Raw genomic sequence first — 22,904 nt, 5'->3', positions numbered from 1 at the left:
ATGTTTGCTCTCAGGGTCACACATAGGAATACAGAGATCCTGTGATACTCTTTGTAATGTCTTTTCATGGTAAGGCACTCTATGTAATATTCATTGTCTTTTGAAGGTAGGTGGAAAAAGCTTGAACAGGCTCTAGAGAGAGTCATTTCGATTCCTGGGTTTGTTCATATTTGTCCACCCTTGACGACTGTGGATAAGAGTGTACTAGATTGGGCAAGGGAGGAGGAAAATTTATTTGGAGGTAGGATGAGTCAGCAGAAAGGATGCAGCTAATAGATACTGGATTTGTCCCTCACCCTCCAGAGCTCGGCCCCCATGTGAGGCTGGTGCTCTAAACCTACCACCAAACTGGAAGGAACCTCTGCCTTGGGTCTTTAGCCACTAACCCTGCCTGAGGGGTAGGAAAGGCAACCAGGAAGCATGAAGAGTAAGCAGGCGATGCAGGAAATTGAGGGTCATGAAACGAGTTGGGGTCAAAGAGATCTGTACCTCTCAACTGCAGCTGAATTTGAAATAAATTCTACCAGAAAAGGCTGTTACACACTGGGATTAGGGTGACAGTATAGAACTTCTTACAGATTGATACATTCTTTACCTGTAGGCCTAACATAGTCCTTAGCCTCTAAAATAAAGCCTCATTTCTAATAAAAGTGACCTACCAAGTTAAATTAGATGATATATGCATGAATTTTTAGAGATTGACCAGTTCATACGTAGAGAGCAGTTGCAGCTATTTAAATGGGGGGGATAAGTCAGTCTAGCATGACATGTGGTGTCTGACTATGTGCCTCTTTAATACTTTAGCACTTCTGTGACTGAATTGAAACTGGACATGGATGAGCAAATCACCAGCAAATTGTGAGCTATAAGTGCATAAAGATAAATATATATTTATATGGACATATATGCACGTATGTACTTATATACTTGTATGAACACAGACTCAAAAGACAATACAGAAGCAATAAAAATTTATCAAAATCATAGAGGAGAAGAGAGGCAGCAACCTCTTTGACCTTGGCCACAGCAACTTCTTGCTAGACACATCCCCAAAGGCTAGGGAAACAAAGGCAAAAATGAACTGTTGGGGCTTCACCAAGATAAAACACTTTTGTACAACAAAGGAAACCACCAACAAAGCTAAAGGGCAACATACAGAATGGGAAAAGATAATTGCAAATACCTTATCAGATAAAGAGCTAGTATCCAAAATCTATGAAGAACTTACCAAACTTAACACCCCAAAACCCAATACATGATATCCAGAAATGGGCAGAAGCCATGAACAGACATTTCTCCAGAGAAGACATATGGATGGCCAATAGACACATGGAAAAAATGCTGAGCATCACTCAGCCTCAGAGAAATGCAAATTAAAACCACAGGAGAGACCATTTCATACCAGTGGAAAGGACTAAAATTTAACAACTCAGGGAACAACAGATGTTGGTGAGGTGGTAGAGTACGGGAACCCTCGAATGCTGTTAGTGGAATAATGCAAACCAGTCAGCCGCTCTGGAAAAGAGTAGGGAGGTTCCTCAGAAAGTTAAAAAGCATAGAGCTACCCTATAACCCCCAGCAATTGCACTAGTAGATATTCATTCAAAGAATACAAACATAGTGATTTGAAGGGATACAGGCACCCTAATGTTCCTAGCAGCAATGTGTCCACAATAGCCAAACTATGGAAAGATGCGAGACATCTATGAACAGAAGAGTGAGTAAAGAAAATGTGACATATATATACTCAACCATCAAAAGGAATGAAATCCTGCCATTTGCAATGACGTGGGTGGAACTTAAGGGATATTTTACCCAATGAAATAAGTCAGTCAGCGAAGCACAAATACCATCCAATTTCACTCATACGGAATTGAAGAAACAAAAAAACAGATGAGCATGGAGGAAGGGAAGGAAAAGAGGAAAACAGAAAAACCATAGGAGACTCTCAACTAGGGGAACAAACTGGGTTGCTGAAGGGGGAGCTTTTTGGGGGATGGGGTAACTGGGTGATGGGCATTAAGAAAGGCACTCAAGGTAATGAGGACTGGGTGTTTTATGCCACTGATGAATCACGGAATTCTTCCTCTGAAACTAAAAATACAGTATATGTTAATTAAATTGAATGTAAATAAAAAAAGAAATAGATGAAGTTTCCTAATATATTCTTTTTTTCCCCCATTTCATCGTTTCTTTTCAGTGTTCCAAGATTCATTGTTTATGCACCACACCCAGTCCTTACAATACGTGCCCTCCTAATACCCACCACCTGGCTCACCTAGCCCCCGAACCAGCTCCCCTCCATAACCCTCAGTTTGTTTCTCAGAGTCCACAGTCTCTCATGGTTATTCTTAAGAACATCTGCAACAATACCGTGTCTTTGACTCTTTCTTATCTTTCCAATGTAGCACCTATAGGCAACTGTTTATCCTTTTAATGCTCCAGTTGCATTAAAGAAGAACAGGTCCTAGGAGGATCCTTCTTCTGCCTGGTGTCTACTAACCAAAACCTTTCAGAGATTTCCAGAATGCCTGTGTATGAGACTTACTTGATTGGGTGAAGAAGGGACAGAATGCTATTAAAGACAGGAGGAGGTAGCAGTAGGCAGGGGGCAGAGGAGGTCTCAGCATAAAGAAAGGAGCTAATGAAACCTGGATCCTTCACCCTCCAGAGCTTTGCCACCATGTGAAGCCACTGTCCCAAAGCCACAGTCACGTGGAAAGAGCCCCTGTTCCAGACCTGCCAGTTTCTTGACACCATCTGAGGGCAGGGAAGGCAAGCTTGGGAGGTGAAAGGCAGTGAAGGAGGGCCTGGAGAAGCAGGAAATTAGATGGGAAATAAGGTATACCTGCAAATTGAGGATTAATTTGAGATCAGTTCCACCATCATAGGCTGTTCCACAATAGCCAGCCTCAGTAGTTAAGATCTGTACTTGATCCTGGAGTCATCTGTGTTTTAGCTAGGTCCAAAATACTTATTACAAACATGTAAATCTTTATTTCTAAGGAAAACAAGATATTAGGTTTCAAATATTTCATTTGCATTTGAACTTTCTAAGTGTCAGTGAGTTTATAAGTTCAACTAAGTAAGTCTGGAAGTCATATGATGTCTTACCGTGTCTGTTTTTAATCCTTTAGCCCTGGCCAGAGTGAATGGACAGCCCCATCTACCGAAGGACTCTGCGAAGTGATGTGAGCTATGATGAATACATACATAAATAAGTATCTCTACACACACAAATACACACACACACACACACACACACACACACACACACTGAGTTTTGGGATGTTTGGTCTCAGGCTCACACATAGGAATACAGAGATCCTGTGATACTCTTTGTAATGTCTTCTCTTGGTAAGGCACTATATGTAATATTCTTTGTCTTTTGAAGGTAGGTGGAAAAAAAGGATGAACAGGCTCTAGAGAGAGTCTTTTTGATTCCTGGTTTTGTTCATATTTGTCCACCCTTGACGACTGCGGATGAGAGTCTACTAGATTGGGCAAGGGAGGAGGAAAATTTATTTGGAGGAAGGAGGAGTCAGCAGAAAGGATGCAGCTAATGGATCCTGGATCTGTCCCTCACCCTCCAGAGCTCAGCCCCCATGTGAGGCTGGTGCTCTAAACCTATCACCAAAAACTGGAAGTAAACCTCTGCCTCGGGTCTTTAGGCACTGACCCTGCCTGAGGGGTAGGAAAGGCAACCAGGAAGCATGAAGAGTAAGCAGGCGATGAAGGGAATTGAGGGTCATGAAATGAGTTGGGGTCAAAGAGATCTGTACCTCTCAACTGCAGCTGAATTTGAAATAAATTCTACCAGAAAAGTCTGTTACACACTGGGATTAGGGTGACAGTATAGAACTTCTTACAGATTGATACATTGTTTATCTGTAGGCCTAACATAGTCCTTAGCCTCTTAAATAAAGCCTCATTTCTAATAAAAAGTGACCTACCAGGTTAAATTAGATGATATATGCATGAATTTTTAAAGATTGCCCAGTTCATACGTAGAGAGCAGTTGCAGCTATTTAAATGGGGGGAAAAGGTCAGTAGGGCATGACATGTGTTTCTGACTATGTGCCTCTTTATTCCTTTAGCACTTCTGTGACTGAATTGAAACTGGACATGGATGAGGAAATCACCAGCAAATTGTGAGCTATAAGTGCATAAGGATAAATATATATTTATATGGACATATATGCACATATGTACTTATATACTTGTATCAACACAGACTCACAAAGACACATACACAAGCAATAGGAATTCCTCAAAATCCTAGAGGACAAGAGAGGCAGCAAACTCTTTGACCTTGGCAACAGCAACTTCTTGCTAGACACATCCCAAAAGGCCAGGGAAACAAAGGCAAAAACAAATTGTTGGGGATTCACCAAGATAAAAAGCTTTTGCACAGCAAAGCTACTGGGCAACCTAGAGAATGGGAGAAGATACTTGAAATACCTTATGAGACAAAGGGCTAGTATCCAAAATCTATGATGAACTTACAAAACTTAAGCCCCAAAACCCAAAATATGTAGTCAAGAAATGGGCGGAAGCCATAAACAGACATTTCTCCAGAAGACATACGTATTGCCAATAAACACATAGAAAAAGTGCTGAACATCACTCAGTCTCAGAGAAATGCAAATCAAAACCACAAGGAGAGACCATTTCATACCAGTGGCAATGTGTCTACAATAGCCAAACTATGGAAAGACCCGAGACGTCTATGAACAGATGAGTGAGTAAAGAGGTTGTGGTGTATATATACTCAACCATCAAAAGGAATGAAATCCTGCCATTTGCCATGACGTGGATGGAACTTAATGGATATTTTACCCAGTGAAATAAGTCAGTCAGAGAAGGACAAATACCATACGGTTTCACTCATGTCGAATTGAAGAAACAAAACAGATGAGCATGGGGGAAGGGAAGGAAAAGAGGAAAACAGTGAGACAAACCATAAGAGACTCTCAACTATAGGGAACAAACTGGGTTGATGAAGGGGAGGTCTGTGGGGGATGGGGGAACTGGATGATGGGCATTAAGAAAGGCACTCAAAGTAATGAGGACTGGGAGTTGTATGCAACTGATGAATCACTGAATTCTTCCACTGAAATTAAAATAAGGTATATGTTAATTAAATTGAATGTAAATAAAAAAAAAAAATAGATGAAGTTTCCTAATATATTCTTTTTTTCCCCATTTCATCTTGTTTCTTTTCAGTGTTCCAAGATTCATTGTTTATGCACCACACCCAGTGTTCCTTGCAATACGTGCCCTCCTAATACCCAGCACCAGGCTCACCTAGCCCCTGAACCAGCTCCCCTCCAAAACCCTCAGTTTGTTTCTCAGAGTCCACAGTCTCTCATGGTTATTCTTAAGAAAATCTGCAACAATACCGTGTCTTTGAGTCTTTCTGAATCTTTTCAATGTAGCATCAATAGGCAACTGTTTATGCTTTTTGGCTCCAGTTGCATTAAAGAACAGGTCCTAGGAGGATCCTTCTTCTGCCTGGTGTCTACTAACCAAAACCTTTCAGAGATTTCCAGAATGCCTGTGTATGAGACTTACTTGATTGGGTGAAGAAGGGACAGAATGCTATTAAAGACAGGAGGAGGTAGCAGTAGGCAGGGGGCAGAGGAGCCCTCACAGAAAGAAAGGAGCTAATGAAACCTGAATCCTTCAATCTCCAGAGCTTTGCCACCATGTGAAGCCACTGTCCCAAAGCCACAGTCACGTGGAAAGAGCCCCTGTTCCAGGCCTGCCAGTTTCTTTACACCGTTTGAGGGCAGGGAAGGCAAGCTTGAGAGGTGAAAGGCGGTGAAGGAGGGACTGGAGAAGCAGGAAATTAGATGGGAAAGAAGGAGGCATACCTGCAAATTGAGGGTGAATTTGAGATCAGTTCCACCATAATAGGCTGTTCCACACTGGCCAGGCTCTGTAGTTAAGATCTCTACATGATCCTGGAGTCATCTGTGTTTTTGCTAGGTCCATAATACTTATTACAAACATGTAAATCTTCATTTCTAGGGCAAACGAGATATTAGGCTTCAAATAATTGATTTGCATATGAACTTTCTATGTGTCAGTGGGTTTATAAGTTCAACTAAGAAAGTAAGTCTGGAAGTCATGTGATGTCTTACCGTGTCTGTTTTTAATCCTTTAGCCCTGGCCAGAGTGAATGGACAGCCCCATCTACCGAAGGACTCTGCGAAGTGATGTGAGCTATGATGAATACATACATAAATAAGTACCTCTACACACACAAATACACACACACAAACACATACACACACACAACACACACACACTGAGTTTTGGGATGTTTGCTCTCAGGATCACACATAGGAATACAGAGATCCTGTGATAATCTTTGTAACGTCAATCTCTTGGTAAGGCACTATATGTAATATTCTTTGTCTTTTGAAGGTAGGTGGAAAAAGGATGAACAGGCTCTAGAGAGAGTCTTTTTGATTCCTGCGTTTGTTCATATTTGTCCACCCTTGACAATTGTGGATGAGAGTCTACTAGAGTGGGCAAGGGAGGAGGAAAATTTATTTGGAGGAAGGAGGAGTCAGCAGAAAGGATGCAGCTAATGGATCCTGGATCTGTCCCTCACCCTCCAGAGCTCGGCCCCCATGTGAGGCTGGTGCTCTAAACCTACCACCAAACTGGAAGGAACCTCTTCCTCGGGTCTTTAGGCACTGACAATGCCTAAGGGTCAGGAAAGGCAACCAGGAAGTATGAAGAGTAAGCAGGCCATGAAGGGAATGATGGTCATGAAACGAGTTGGGGTCAAAGAGATCTGTACCTCTCAACTGCAGCTGAATTTGAAATAAATTCTACCAGAAAAGGCTGTTACACACTGGGATTAGGGTGACAGTATAGAACTTCTTACAGATTGATACATTGTTTATCTGTAGGCCTAACATAGTCCTTAGCCTCTAAAATAAAGCCTCATTTCTAATAAAAGTGACCTACCAAGTTAAATTAGATGAATTATGCAAGAATTTTTAGAGATTGACCAGTTCATACGTAGAGAGCAGTTGCAGCTATTTATTTATTTATTTATTTATTTTTTATATAATTTTTTATTTTTTATAACATATATTTTTATCCCCAGGGGTACAGTTCTGTGAATCACCAGGTTTACACACTTCACAGCACTCACCAAAACACATACCCTCCCCAATGTCCATAATACCACCCCTTTCTCCCAAACCCCCTCCCCCTAGCAACCCTCAGTTAGTTTTGTGAGATTAAGAGTCACTTATGGTTTCTCTCCCTCCCAATCCCATCTTCTTTCATTTATTCTTCTCGTACCCACTTAAGCCCCCATGTTGCATCACCACACTTTCCTCATATCAGGGAGATCATATGATAGTTGTCTTTCTCTGCTTGACTTATTTCGCTAAGCATGATACACTCTAGTTTCATCCATGTTTTCGCAAATGGCAAGATTTCATTTCTTTTGATGGCTGCATAGTATTCCATTGTGTATATATACCACATCTTCTTGATCCATTCATCTGTTGATGGACATCTAGGTTCTTTCCATAGTTTGGATATTGTGGACATTGCTGCTATAAACATTCGAGTACACGTGCCCCTTTGGATCACTACGTTTGTATCTTTAGGGTAAATACCCAATAGTGCAATTGCTGGGTCATAGGGCACTTCTATTTTCAACATTTTGAGGAATCTCCATGCTGTTTTCCAGAGAGGTTGCACCAGCTTGCATTCCCACCAACAGTGTAGGAGGGTTCCCCTTTCTCCGCATCCTTGCCAGCATCTGTCATTTCCTGACTTGTTGATTTTAGCCATTCTGACTGGTGTGAGGTGATATCTCATTGTGGTTTTGATTTGTATTTCCCTGATGCCGAGTGATATGGAGCACTTTTTCATGTGTCTGTTGGCCATCTGGATGTCTTCTTTGCAGAAATGTCTGTTCATGTCCTCTGCCCATTTCTTGATTGGATTATTTGTTCTTTGGGTGTTGAGTTTGCTAAGTTCTTTATAGATTCTGGACACTAGTCCTTTATCTGATGTGTCGTTTGCAAATATCTTCTCCCATTCTGTCAGTTGTCTTTTGATTTTGTTAACTGTTTCCTTTGCTGTGCAAAAGCTTTTGATCTTGATGAAATCCCAATAGTTCATTTTTGCCCTTGCTTCCCTTGCCTTTTGCGTTGTTCCTAGGAAGATGTTGCTGCGGCTGAGGTCGAAAGAGGTTGCTGCCTGTGTTCTCCTCAAGGATTTTAATGGATTCCTTTCGCACATTGAGGTTCTTCATCCATTTTGAGTCTATTTTCGTGTGTGGTGTAAGGAAATGGTCCAATTTCATTTTTCTGCATGTGGCTGTCCAATTTTCCCAGCACCATTTATTGAAGAGGCTGTCTTTTTTTTCCATTGGACATTCTTTCCTGCTTTGTCGAAGATTAGTTGACCATAGAGTTGAGAGTCTATTTCTGGGCTCTCTATTCTGTTCCATTGATCTATGGGTCTGTTTTTTGTGCCAGTACCATGCTGTCTTGATGATGACAGCTTTGTAATAGAGCTTGAAGTCCGGAATTGTGATGCCACCAACGTTGGCTTTCTTTTTCAATATCCCTTTAGCTATTCGAGGTCTTTTCTGGTTCCATATAAATTTTAGAATTATTTGTTCCATTTCTTTGAAAAAGATGGATGGTACTTTGATAGGAATTGCATTAAATGTGTAGATTGCTTTAGGTAGCATAGACATTTTCACAATATTTATTCTTCCAATCCAGGAGCATGGAACATTTTTCCATTTCTCTGTGTCTTCCTCAATTTCTTTCATGAGTACTTTATAGTTTTCTGAGTATAGATTCTGTGTCTCTTTGGTTAGGTTTATTCCTAGGTATCTTATGGTTTTAGGTGCAATTGTAAATGGGATTGACTCCTTAATTTCCCTTTCTTCTGTCTTGCTGTTGGTGTAGAGAAATGCAACTGATTTCTGTGCATTGATTTTATATCCTGACACTTTACTGAATTCCTGTACAAGTTCTAGCAGTTTTTTTGAGTGGAGTCTTTTGGGTTTTCCACATACAGTATCATATCATATGCGAAGAGTGATAATTTGACTTCTTCTTTGCCGATTTGGATGCCTTTAATTTCCTTTTGTTGTCTGATGGCTGAGGCTAGGACCTCTAGTACTATGTTGAATAGCAGTGGTGATAATGGACATCCCTGCCGTGTTCCTGACCTTAGCAGAAAAGCTTTCAGTTTTTCTCCATTGAGAATGATATTTGCAGTGGGTTTTTCATAGATGGCTTTGATGATATTGAGGTATGTGCCCTCTATCCCTACACTTTGAAGAGTTTTGATCAGGATGGGATGCTGTACTTTGCCAAATGCTTTTTCAGCATCTATTGAGAGTATCATATGGTTCTTGTTCTTACTTTTATTCATGTGTTGTATCACATTGACTGATTTGCAGATGTTGAACCAACCTTGCAGCCCTGGAATAAATCCCACTTGGTCGTGGTGAATAATCTTTTTAATGTACTGTTGAATCCTATGGGCTAGTATTTTGTTGAGTATTTTTGCATCTGTGTTCATCAAGGATATTGGTCTATAGCTCTCTTTTTTGGTGAGATCCTTGTCTGGTTTTGGGATCAAGGTGATGCTGGCCTCATAAAATGAGTTTGGAAGTTTTCCTTCCATTTCTATTTTTTGGAACAGTTTTAGGAGAATAGGAATTAGTTCTCTTTAAATGTTTGGTAGAATTCCCCCGGGAAGCCATTGGCCCTGGGCTTTTGTTTGTTTGGAGATTTTTAATGACTGTTTCAATCTCCTTACTGGTTATGGGTCTGTTCAGGCTTTCTATTCCTTCCTGGTTCAGTTGTGGTAGTTTATATGTTTCTAGGAATGCATCCATTTCTTCCAGATTGTCAAATTTATTGCCGTAGAGTTGCTCATAGTATGTTCTTATAATAGTTTGTATTTCTTTGGTGTTAGTTGTGATCTCTCCTCTTTCATTCATGATTTTATTTATTTGGGTCCTTTCTCTTTTCTTTTTGATAAGTCGGGCCAGGGGTTTATCAATTTTATTAATTCTTTCAAAGAACCAGCTCCTACTTTCGTTGATTTGTTCTATTGTTTTTTTGGTTTCTATTTCATTGATTTCTGCTCTGATCTTTATGATTTCTCTTCTCCTGCTAGGCTTAGGGTTTCTTTCTTGTTCTTTCTCCAGCTCCTTTAGGTGTAGGGTTAGATTGTGTACCTGAGACCTTTCAGCTATTTAAATGGGGGGGGTAAGTCAGTCTAGCATGACATGTGGTGTCTGACTATGTGCCTCTTTAATACTTTAGCACTTCTGTGACTGAATTGAAACTGGACATGGATGAGGAAATCACCAGCAAATTGTGAGCTATAAGTGCATAAAGATAAATATATATTTATATGGACATATATGCACATATGTACTTATATACTTGTATGAACACAGACTCAAAAGACAATACACAAGCAATAAAAATTTATCAAAATCATAGAGGAGAAGAGAGGCAGCAACCTCTTTGACCTTGGCCAGAACAACTTCTTGCTAGACACATCCCCAAAGGCTAGGGAAACAAAGGCAAAAATGAACTGTTGGGGCTTCACCAAGATACAACACTTTTGTACAACAAAGGAAACCACCAACAAAGCTAAAGGGCAACATACAGAATGGGAAAAGATAATTGCAAATACCTTATCAGATAAAGAGCTAGTATCCAAAATCTATGAAGAACTTACCAAACTTAACACCCCAAAACCCAATACATGATATCCAGAAATGGGCAGAAGCCATGAACAGACATTTCTCCAGAGAAGACATATGGATGGCCAATAGACACATGGAAAAAATGCTGAGCATCACTCAGCCTCAGAGAAATGCAAATTAAAACCACAGGAGAGACCATTTCATACCAGTGGAAAGGGCTAAAATTTAACAACTCAGGGAACAACAGATGTTGGTGAGGTGGTAGAGTACGGGAACCCTCGAATGCTGTTAGTGGAATAATGCAAACCAGTCAGCCGCTCTGGAAAAGAGTAGGGAGGTTCCTCAGAAAGTTAAAAAGCATAGAGCTACCCTATAACCCAGCAATTGCACTAGTAGATATTCATTCAAAGAATACAAACATAGTGATTTGAAGGGATATAGGCACCCTAATGTTCCTAGCAGCAATGTGTCCACAATAGCCAAACTATGGAAAGATGCGAGACGTCTATGAACAGAAGAGTGAGTAAAGAAAATGTGACATATATATACTCAACCATCAAAAGGAATGAAATCCTGCCATTTGCAATGACGTGGGTGGAACTTAAGGGATATTTTACCCAATGAAATAAGTCAGTCAGCGAAGCACAAATACCATCCAATTTCACTCATACGGAATTGAAGAAACAAAACAGATGAGCATGGAGGAAGGGAAGGAAAAGAGGAAAACAGAAAAACCATAGGAGACTCTCAACTAGGGAACAAACTGGGTTGCTGAAGGGGGAGCTTTTTGGGGGATGGGGTAAACTGGGTGATGGGCATTAAGAAAGGCACTCAAGGTAATGAGGACTGGGTGTTTTATGCCACTGATGAATCACGGAATTCTTCCTCTGAAACTAAAAATACAGTATATGTTAATTAAATTGAATGTAAATAAAAAAAGAAATAGATGAAGTTTCCTAATATATTCTTTTTTTCCCCCATTTCATCGTTTCTTTTCAGTGTTCCAAGATTCATTGTTTATGCACCACACCCAGTCCTTACAATACGTGCCCTCCTAATACCCACCACCTGGCTCACCTAGCCCCCGAACCAGCTCCCCTCCATAACCCTCAGTTTGTTTCTCAGAGTCCACAGTCTCTCATGGTTATTCTTAAGAACATCTGCAACAATACCGTGTCTTTGACTCTTTCTTATCTTTCCAATGTAGCACCTATAGGCAACTGTTTATCCTTTTTAGCTCCAGTTGCATTAAAGAAGAAGAACAGGTCCTAGGAGGATCCTTCTTCTGCCTGGTGTCTACTAACCAAAACCTTTCAGAGATTTCCAGAATGCCTGTGTATGAGACTTAGTTGATTGGGTGAAGAAGGGACAGAATGCTATTAAAGACAGGAGGAGGTAGCAGTAGGCAGGGGGCAGAGGAGGAGCTCACAGCAAAAGAAAGGAGCTAATGAAACCTGGATCCTTCACCCTCCAGAGCTTTGCCACCATGTGAAGCCACTGTCCCAAAGCCACAGTCACGTGGAAAGAGCCCCTGTTCCAGACCTGCCAGTTTCTTGACACCATCTGAGGGCAGGGAAGGCAAGCTTGGGAGGAGAAAGGCAGTGAAGGAGGGCCTGGAGAAGCAGGAAATTAGATGGGAAATAAGGTATACCTGCAAATTGAGGATTAATTTGAGATCAGTTCCACCATCATAGGCTGTTCCACACTAGCCAGGCTCAGTAGTTAAGATCTGTACTTGATCCTGGAGTCATCTGTGTTTTAGCTAGGTCCATAATACTTATTACAAACATGTAAATTTTCATTTCTAAGGAAAACAAGATATTAGGTTTCAAATATTTGATTTGCACTTGAACTTTCTAAGTGTCAGTGAGTTTATAAGTTCAACTAAGTAAGTCTGGAAGTCATATGATGTCTTACCATGTCTGTTTTTAATCCTTTAGCCCTGGCCAGAGTGAATGGACAGCCCCATCTACCGAAGGACTCTGCGAAGTGATGTGAGCTATGATGAATACATACATAAATAAGTATCCCTACACACACAAATACACACACACACACACACACACACACACACACACACACTGAGATTTGGGATGTTTGGTCTCAGGATCACACATAGGAATACAGAGATCCTGTGATACTCTTTGTAATGTCTTCTCTTGGTAAGGCACTATATGTAATATTCTTTGTCTTTTGAAGGTAGGTGGAAAAAGGATGAACAGGCTCTAGAGAGAGTCTTTTTGATTCCTGGGTTTGTTCATATTTGTCCACCCTTGACGACTGCGGATGAGAGTCTACTAGATTGGGCAAGGGAGGAGGAAAATTTATTTGGAGGAAGGAGGAGTCAGCAGAAAGGATGCAGCTAATGGATCCTGGATCTGTCCCTCACCCTCCAGAGCTCGGCCCCCATGTGAGGCTGGTGCTCTAAACCTATCACCAAACTGGAAGAAACCTCTGCCTCGGGTCTTTAGGCACTGACCCTGCCTGAGGGTCAGGAAAGGCAACCAGGAAGCATGAAGAGTAAGCAGGCGATGCAGGAAATTGAGGGTCATGAAACGAGTTGGGGTCAAAGAGATCTGTACCTCTCAACTGCAGCTGAATTTGAAATAAATTCTACCAGAAAAGGCTGTTACACACTGGGATTAGGGTGACAGTATAGAACTTCTTACAGATTGATACATTGTTTATCTGTAGGCCTAACATAGTCCTTAGCCTCTAAAATAAAGCCTCATTTCTAATAAAAAGTGACTTACCAGGTTAAATTAGATGATATATGCATGAATTTTTAGAGATTGACCAGTTCATATGTAGAGAGCAGTTGCAGTATTTAAATGGGTGGGAAAAGTCAGTCTAGCATGACATGTGGTGTCTGACTATGTACCTCTTTAATCCTTTAGCACTTCTGTGACTGAATTGAAACTGGACATGGATGAGGAAATCACCAGCAAATTGTGAGCTATAAGTGCATAAGGATAAATATATATTTATATGGACATATATGCACATATGTACTTATATACTTGTATCAACACAGACTCACAAAGACACATACACAAGCAATAGGAATTCCTCAAAATCCTAGAGGACAAGAGAGGCAGCAAACTCTTTGACCTTGGCAACAGCAACTTCTTGCTAGACACATCCCAAAAGGCCAGGGAAACAAAGGCAAAAACAAATTGTTGGGGATTCACCAATATAAAAGGCTTTTGCACAATAAAGCTACTGGGCAACCTACATAATGGGAGAAGATACTTGAAATACCTTATCAGATAAAGGGCTAGTATCCAAAATCTGTGAAGAACTTACCAAACTGAAGCCTCAAAACCCAAAATATATAGTCAAAAAATGGACGGAAGCCATGAACAGACATTTCTCAGGAGACATACGTATTGCCAATAGACACATGGAAAAAAAGCTGAACATCACTCAACCTCAGAGAAATGCAAATCAAAACCACAAGGAGAGACCATTTCATACCAGGGGTAATATGTCCACAATAGCCAAACTATGGAAAGACCCGAAAGGTCTATGAACAGATGAGTGAGTAAAGAGGTTGTGGTGTATATATACTCAACCATCAAAAGGAATAAAATCCTGCCATTTGCTATGACGTGGATGGAACTTAACGGATATTTTACCCAGTGAAATAAGTCAGTCAGAGAAGGACAAATACCATCCGATTTCACTCATGTCGAATTGAAGAAACAAAACAGATGAGCATGGGGGAAGGGAAGGAAAAGAGGAAAACAGTGAGACAAACCATAGGAGACTCTCAACTATAGGGAACAAACTGGGTTGATGAACGGGAGGTCTGTGGGGGATGGGGTAACTGGATGATGGGCATTAAGAAAGGCACTCAAAGTAATGAGGACTGGGTGTTGTATGCAACTGATGAATCACTGAATTCTTCCACTGAAACTTAAAATACAGTATATGTTAATTAAATTGAATGTAAATAAAAAAAGAAATAGATGAAGTTTCCTAATATATTCTTTTTTTCCCCATTTCATCTTGTTTCTTTACAGTGTTCCAAGATTCATTGTTTATGCACCACACCCAGTGTTCCTTGCAATACGTGCCCTCCTAATACCCAGCACCAGGCTCACCTAGCCCCCCAACCAGCTCCCCTCCAAAGCCCTCAGTTTGTTTCTCAGAGTCCACAGTCTCTCATGGTTATTCTTAAGAAAATCTGCAACAATACCGTGTCTTTGAGTCTTTCTGAATCTTTTCAATGTAGCACCAATAGGCAACTGTTTATGCTTTTTGGCTCCAGTTGCATTAAAGAAGAACAGGTCCTAGGAGGATCCTTCTTCTGCCTGGTGTCTACTAACCAAAACCTTTCAGAGATTTCCAGAATGCCTGTGTATGAGACTTAGTTGATTGGGTGAAGAAGGGACAGAATGCTATTAAAGACAGGAGGAGGTAGCAGTAGGCAGGGGGCAGAGGAGCCCTCACAGAAAGAAAGGAGCTAATGAAACCTGAATCCTTCAATCTCCAGAGCTTTGCCACCATGTGAAGCCACTGTCCCAAAGCCACAGTCACGTGGAAAGAGCCCCTGTTCGAGACCTGCCAGTTTCTTTACACCGTTTGAGGGCAGGGAAGGCAAGCTTGAGAGGTGAAAGGCGGTGAAGGAGGGACTGGAGAAGCAGGAAATTAGATGGGAAAGAAGGAGGCATACCTGCAAATTGAGGGTGAATTTGAGATCAGTTCCACCATAATAGGCTGTTCCACACTGGCCAGGCTCTGTAGTTAAGATCTCTACATGATCCTGGAGTCATCTGTGTTTTTGCTAGGTCCATAATACTTACTACAAACATGTAAATCTTTATTTTTAGGGCAAACGAGATATTAGGCTTCAAATAATGATTTGCACATGAACTTTCTAAGTGTCAGTGAGTTTATAAGTTCCACTAAGAAAGTAAGTCTGTAAGTCACATGATGTCTTACTCTGTCTGTTTTTATATCTTTAGCCCTGCCCTGAGGGAGTGAATGGACAGCCCCATCTACTGAAGGACTCTCCGAAGTGATGTGAGTTATGATGAACATACATAAATAAGTATCTCTACACACACAAATACACACACACAACACACACACACACACACACACACACACACACACACTGAGATTTGGGATGTTTGCTCTCAGGCTCACACATAGGAATACAGAGAACCTGTGATACTCTCTGTAACGTCAATTTCTTGTAGGGCACTCTGTAATATTTTTTTGTCTTTTGAAGGTAGGTGGAAAAAAGGATCGAACAGGCTCTAGAGAGAGTCTTTTTGATTCCTGCTTTTGTTTTATATTTGTCCACCCTTGACAATTGTGGATGAGAGTCTACTAGAGTGGGCAAGGGAGGAGGAAAATTTATTTGGAGGAAGGAGGAGTCAGCAGAAAGGATGCAGCTAATGGATCCTGGATCTGTCCCTCACCCTCCAGAGCTCGGCCCCCATGTGAGGCTGGTGCTCTAAACCTACCACCAAACTGGAAGGAACCTCTGCCTCGGGTCTTTAGGCACTGACCCTGCCTGAGGGGTAGGAAAGGCAACCAGGAAGCATGAAGAGTAAGCAGGCGATGCAGGAAATTGAGGGTCATGAAACGAGTTGGGGTCAAAGAGATCTGTACCTCTCAACTGCAGCTGAATTTGAAATAAATTCTACCAGAAAAGGCTGTTACACACTGGGATTAGGGTGACAGTATAGAACTTCTTACAGATTGATACATTGTTTATCTGTAGGCCTAACATAGTCCTTAGCCTCTTAAATAAAGCCTCATTTCTAATAAAAAGTGACTTACCAGGTTAAATTAGATGATATATGCATGAATATTTAAAGATTGACCAGTTCATACGTAAAGAGCAGCTGCAGCTATTTAAATGGGGGGAAAAAGTCATTAGGGCATGACATGTGGTGTCTGACTATGTGCCTCTCTAATCCTTTAGCACTTCTGTGACTGAATTGAAACTGGACATGGATGAGCAAATCACCAGCAAATTGTGAGCTATAAATGAATAAAGATAAATATATATTTATATGGACATATATGCACATATGTACTTATATACTTGTATGAACACAGACTCAAAGGACACATACACATGCAATAGGAATTCATCAAAATCCTAGAGGACAAGAGAGGCAGCAGCCTCTTTGACCTTGGCCACAGCAACTTCTTGCTAGACACATCCCCAAAGACCAGGAAACAAAGGCAAAAATGACCTGTTGAGACTTCACCAAGATAAAAAGCTTTTGCACAACAATGAAACCATCAAAAAAGCTACAGGGCAACCTAGAGAAATGGAAAGGATACTTGCAAATATCTTATCAGATAAAGGGCTAGTATCCAAAATCTATGAAGAACTTACCAAACTTAACACCCCAAAACCCAATACATGATGTCAAGAAATGGCAGAAGCCATGAACAGACATTTCTACAGAGAAGACATACGGATGGCCAATAGACACATCACTCATCCTCAGAGAAATGCAAATCAAAACCATAAGGACAGACCATTTCATACCAGTGGCAAGGGCTACAATTTAACAACTCCGGGAACAATATATGTTGGTGAGGTGGTAGAGAAAGGGGAACCCTCGAATGCTGTTAGTGGAATAATGCAAACCAGTCAGCCGCTCTGGAAAAGATTAGGGAGGTTCCTCAGAAAGTTAAAAAGCATAGAGCTACCCTATAACCCAGCAATTGCACTAGTAGATATTCATTCAAAGAATACAAACATAGTGATTTGAAGGGATACAAGCACCCTAATGTTCCTAGCAGCAATGTGTCCACAATAGCCAAACTATGGAAAGACCCGAGACGTCTATGAACAGATGAGTGAGTAAAGAGGTTGTGGTGTATATATACTCAACCATCAAAAGGAATGAAATCCTGCCATTTGCAATGACGTGGATGGAACTTAAGGGATATTTTACGCAGTGAAATAAATCAGTCAGAGAAGGACAAATACCCTCCGGTTTCACTCATGTCGAATTGAAGAAACAAAACAGATGAGCATGGGGGAAGGGAAGGAAAAGAGGAAAACAGTGAGAAAAACCATAGGAGACTCTCAACTAGGGGAACAAACTGGGTTGCTGAAGGCGGAGGTTTTTGGGGGATAGGGTAACTGGGTGATGGGCATTAAGAAAGGCACTCAAGGTAATGAGGACTGGATGTTGTATGCAACTGATGAATCACTGAATTCTTCCTCTGAAACTAAAAATACAGTATATGTGAAATAAATAGAATGTAAATAAAAAGAGAAATAGATGAAGTTCTAAATATATTCTTTTTTCCCCCATTTCATCTTGATTCTTTTCAGTGTTCCAAGATTCATTGTTTATGCACCACACCCAGTGTTCCTTACAATACGTGCCCTCCTAATACCCACCACCTGGCTCACCAACCCCCCGACCCTGCTCCCTTCTAAAACCCTCAGTTTGTTTCTCAAAGTCTACAGACTCTCATGGATATTCTTAAGAATATCTGCAACAATACCGTGTCTTTGACTCTTTCTGAATCTTTCAATGAAGCACCAACAGGCAACTGTTTATGCTTTTTGGCTCCAGTTGCGTTAAAGAAGAACAGGTCCTAGGAGGATCCTTCTTCTGCCTGGTGACTACTAACCAAAACCTTTCAGAGATTTCCAGAATGCCTGTGTATGAGACTTAGTTGATTGGGTGAAGAAGGGACAGAATGCTATTAAAGACAGGAGGAGGTAGCAGTAGGCAGGGGGCAGAGGAGGTCTCAGCATAAAGAAAGGAGCTAATGAATCTTGAATCCTTCACCCTCCAGAGCTATGTGAAGCCACTGTCCCAAAGCCACAGTCACGTGGAGGGAGCCCCTGTTCCAGATCTGCCAGTTTATTGACATCGTCTGAGAGCAGGGAAGCAAGCTTGAGGGGTGAAAGGCTGTGAAGGAGGGACTGGAGAAGCAGGAAATTAGATGGGAAAGAAGGAGGTACCTGCAAATTGAGGGTGAATTTGAGATCAGTTCCACCATAATAGGCTGTTCCACACTAGCCAGGCTCAGTAGTGAAGATCTGTACTTGATCCTGGAGTCATCTGTGTTTTTGCTAGGTCCATAATACTTACTACAAACATGTAAATCTTTATTTTTAGGGCAAATGAGATGTTAGGCTTCAAATAACTGATTTGCACATGATCTTTCTAAGTGTCAGTGAGTTTATAAGTTCCACTAAGAAAGTAAGACTGTAAGTCACATGATGTCTTACTCTGTCTGTTTTATATCTTTTAGCCCTGGCGAGAGGGAACGGACAGCCCCATCTACCGAAGAACTCTCTGAAGTGATGTGAGTTATGATGAACATACATAAATAAGTATCTCTACACACACAAATACACACACACACACACACACACACACTGAGATTTGGGATGTTTGCTCTCAGGCTCACACATAGGAATACAGAGAACCTGTGATACTCTCTGTAACAATATCTTTTGGTAGGGCACTCTGTAATATTTTTTTGTCTTTTGAAGGTAGGTGAAAAAAGGAATAACAGGCTCTAGAAAGAGTCTTTCTGATTCCTGCTTTTGTTTATATTTGTCCACCCTTGACAACTGTGGATGAGAGGCTACTAGAGTGGGCAAGGGTGGAGGAAAATTTATTTGGAGGTAGGATGAGTCAGCAGAAAGGATGCAACTAATGGATCCTGGATTTGTCCCTCACCCTCCAGAGCTCGGCCCCCATGTGAGGCTGGTGCTCTAAACCTACCACCAAACTGGAAGGAACCTCTGCCTCAGGTCTTTAGCCACTAACCGTGCCTGAGGGGTAGGAAAGGCAACCAGGAAGCATGAAGAGTAAGCAGGCCATGAAGGGATTGAGGGTCATGAAATGAGTTGGGGTCAAAGAGATATGTACCTCTCAACTGCAGCTGAATTTGAAATAAATTCTACCAGAAAAGGCTGTTACACACTGGGATTAGGGTGACAGTATAGAACTTCTTACAGATTGATACATTGTTTATCTGTAGGCCTAACATAGTCCTTAGCCTCTTAAATAAAGCCTCATTTCTAATGAGAAGTGACCTATCAGGTTAAATTAGATGATATATGCATGAATTTTTAAAGATTGACCAGTTCATACGTAGAGAGCAGTTGCAGCTCTTTATATGGGAGGGGGAGTCAGTCTAGCATGACATGTGGTGTCTGACTATGTGCCTCTTTAATCCTTTAGCACTTCTGTGACTGAATTGAAACTGGACACGGATGAGGAAATCACCAGTAAATTGTGAGCTATAAGTGAATAAAGATAAATATATATTTATATGGACATATATGCACATATGTACTTATATACTTGTATCAACACAGACTCACAAAGACACATACACAAGCAATACAAATTCATCAAAATCCTAGAGGAGAAGAGAGGCAGCAACCTCTTTGACCTTGGCCACAGCAACTTCTTGTTAGACACATCTCCAAAGGCAGGGAAACAAAGACAAAAATGAACTGTTGGGGCTTCACCAAGATAAAAGGCTTTTGTACATCAAAGGAAACCATCAACAAAGCTAAATGGCAACCTACAGAAAGGGAGAAGATACTTGCAAATACCTTATCAGATAAAGGGCTAGTATCCAAAATATTTGAAGAACTTACCAAACTTAACACCCCAAAACCCAATACATGATGTCAAGAAATGGGCAGAATCTGTGAACAGACATTTCTCCAGAGAAGACATATGGATGGCCAATAGACACATGGAAAAAATGCTGCACATCACTCAGCCTCAGAGAAATGCAAATCAAAACCACAAGGACAGACCATTTCATACCAGTGGCAAGGGCTAAAATTTAACAACTCAGGGAACAACAGATGTTGGTGAGGTGGTAGAGTAGGGGAACCCTCGAATGCTGTTGGTGGAATAATGCAAACCGGTCAGCCGCTCTGGAAGAGAGTAGGGAAGTTCCTCAGAAAGTTAAAAAGCATAGAGCTACCCTATAACCCAGCAATTGCACTAGTAGATATTCATTCAAAGAATACAAACATAGTATTTGAAGGGATACATGCACCCTAATGTTCCTAGCAGCAATGTGTCCACAATAGCCAAACTATGGAAAGACGTGAGACGTCTATGAACAGATGAGTGAGTAAAGAAGATGTGGCGTATATATACTCAGCATCAAAAGGAATGAAATCCTGCCATTTGCCATGACGTGGATGGAACTTACGGGATATTTTACCCAGTGAAATAAGTCAGTCAGAGAAGGACAAATACCATCTGATTTCACTCATGTGGAATTGAAGAAACAAAACAGATGAGCATGGGGGAAGGGAAGGGAAAGAGGAAAGCAGTGAGAGGAACCATAGGAGACTCTCAACTATAGGGAACAAACTGGGTTGATGAAGGGGAGGTCGGGGGGGGGGATGGGGGAACTGGGTGATGGGCATTAAGAAAGGCACTCAAGGTAATGAGGACTGGGTGTTGTATGCAACTGATGAATCACTGAATTCTTCCTCTGAAACAAAAATACAGTATATGTTAATTAAATTGAAAGTAAATTAAAAAAGAAAAAGATGAAGTTTCCTAATATATTCATTTATTCCCCATTTCATCTTGTTTCTTTTCAGTGTTCCAAGATTCATTGTTTATGCACCACACCCAGTCCTTACAATACGTGCCCTCCTAATACCCACCACTAGGCTCACCCAGTCCCCCACCCCACTCCCCTCCATATCCCTCAGTTTGTTTCTCAGAGTCCACAGTCTCTCATGGTTATTCTTTTTTTTTTAATTTTTTATTTTTTTTAATTTTTTTAAATGTTTTTATTTTTTATAAACATATATATTTATCCCCAGGGGTACAGGTCTGTGAATCACCAGGTTTACACACTTCACAGCACTCACCAAAGCACATACCCTCCCCAATGTCCATATCCCCACCCCCCTTCTCCCAACCTCCCTCCCCTCAGCAACCTTCACTTTGTTTTGTGAGATTAAGAGTCACTTATGGTTTGTCTCCCTCCCAGTCCCATCTTGTTTCATTGATTCTTCTCCACCCACTTAAGCCCCCATGTTGCATCACCACTTCCTCATATGGGAGATCATATGATAGTTGTCTTTCTCCACCTAACTTATTTCACTAAGCACTAGTTCCATCTATGTTGTCGCAAATGGCAAGATTTCATTTTTTAGATGGCTGCATAGTATTCCATTGTGTATATATGCCACATCTTCCTGATCCATTCATCTGTTGATGGACATCTAGGTTCTTTCCATAGTTTGGCTATTGTGGACATTGCTGCTATAAACATTCAGGTGCATGTGCCCCTTTGGATCACTACGTTTGTATCTTTAGGGTAAATATCCAGTAGTGCAATTGCTGTTTCATAGGGCAGTTCTATTTTCAACATTTTGACGAACCTCCATGCTGTTTTCCAGAGTGGCTGCACCAGCTTGCATTCCCACCAACAGGGTAGGAGGCTTCCCCTTTCTCCGCATCCTCGCCAGCATCTGTCATTTCCTGACTTGTTGATTTTAGCCTTTCTGACTGGTGTGAGGTGATCTCTCATTGTGGTTTTGATTTGTATTTCCCTGATGCCGAGTGATATGGAGCACTTTTTCATGTGTCTGTTGGCCATCTGGATGTCTTCTTTGCAGAAATGTCTGTTCATGTCCTCTGCCCATTTCTTGATTGGATTATTTGTTCTTTGGGTGTTGAGTTTGCTAAGTTCTTTATAGATTTTGGACACTAGTCCTTTATCTGATATGTCATTTGCAAATATTGTCCCATTCTGTCAGTTGTCTTTTGATTTTGTTAATTGTTTCCTTTGCTGTGCAAAAGCTTTTGATCTTGATGAAATCCCAATAGTTCACTTTTGCCCTTGCTTCCCTTGCCTTTGGCAATGTTCCTAGGAAGAACAGCTGAGGTCAAAGAGGTTGCTGCCTGTGTTCTCCTCAAGGATTTTGATGGATTCCTTTCGCACATTGAAGTCCTTCATCCATTTTGAGTCTATTTTCATGTGTGGTGTAAGGAAATGGTCCAATTTCATTTTCATGCATGTGGCTGTCCAATTTTCCCAGCACCATTTATTGAAGAGGCTGTCTTTTTTCTATTGGACATTCTTTCCTGCTTTGTCGAAGATTAGTTGACCATAGAGTTGAGGGTCTATTTCTGGGCTCTCTATTCTGTTCCATTGACCTATGTATCTGTTTTTG

The 22,904-nt window shown here is 41.1% G+C and overlaps 1 protein-coding gene across 5 annotated transcripts in view; it reads left to right on the top strand.

The window, feature by feature from the left end:
* Nucleotides 1-22,904, top strand: part of LOC123392230 (phosphatidylinositol 3,4,5-trisphosphate 3-phosphatase TPTE2-like) — a 125,955-nt gene that overhangs the window by 20,442 nt on the left and 82,609 nt on the right. The window contains exons 6-14 of one of the 5 annotated variants that reach the window (XM_045080553.1): nucleotides 805-858; nucleotides 3,138-3,191; nucleotides 4,098-4,151; nucleotides 6,170-6,223; nucleotides 10,335-10,388; nucleotides 12,667-12,720; nucleotides 16,668-16,721; nucleotides 18,980-19,033; nucleotides 19,921-19,974. In XM_045080553.1, the coding sequence (XP_044936488.1) occupies nucleotides 805-858; nucleotides 3,138-3,191; nucleotides 4,098-4,151; nucleotides 6,170-6,223; nucleotides 10,335-10,388; nucleotides 12,667-12,720; nucleotides 16,668-16,721; nucleotides 18,980-19,033; nucleotides 19,921-19,974 (486 nt within the window). Of the gene's footprint in view, nucleotides 1-804; nucleotides 859-3,137; nucleotides 3,192-4,097; nucleotides 4,152-6,169; nucleotides 6,224-10,334; nucleotides 10,389-12,666; nucleotides 12,721-13,623; nucleotides 13,678-16,667; nucleotides 16,722-18,979; nucleotides 19,034-19,920; nucleotides 19,975-22,904 lie in introns of all 5 variants that reach the window. The other 4 variants (XM_045080549.1, XM_045080552.1, XM_045080551.1 and 1 more) reach the window with 4 other exon arrangements.

The sequence above is a fragment of the Mustela putorius genome, unplaced genomic scaffold, assembly GCF_011764305.1.
Source record: "Mustela putorius furo isolate JIRA1106 unplaced genomic scaffold, ASM1176430v1.1 tig00000461_pilon_pilon_pilon, whole genome shotgun sequence".
Lineage (NCBI taxonomy): Eukaryota > Metazoa > Chordata > Mammalia > Carnivora > Mustelidae > Mustela > Mustela putorius.
This window is presented reverse-complemented; position numbering and strand designations above follow the sequence as displayed.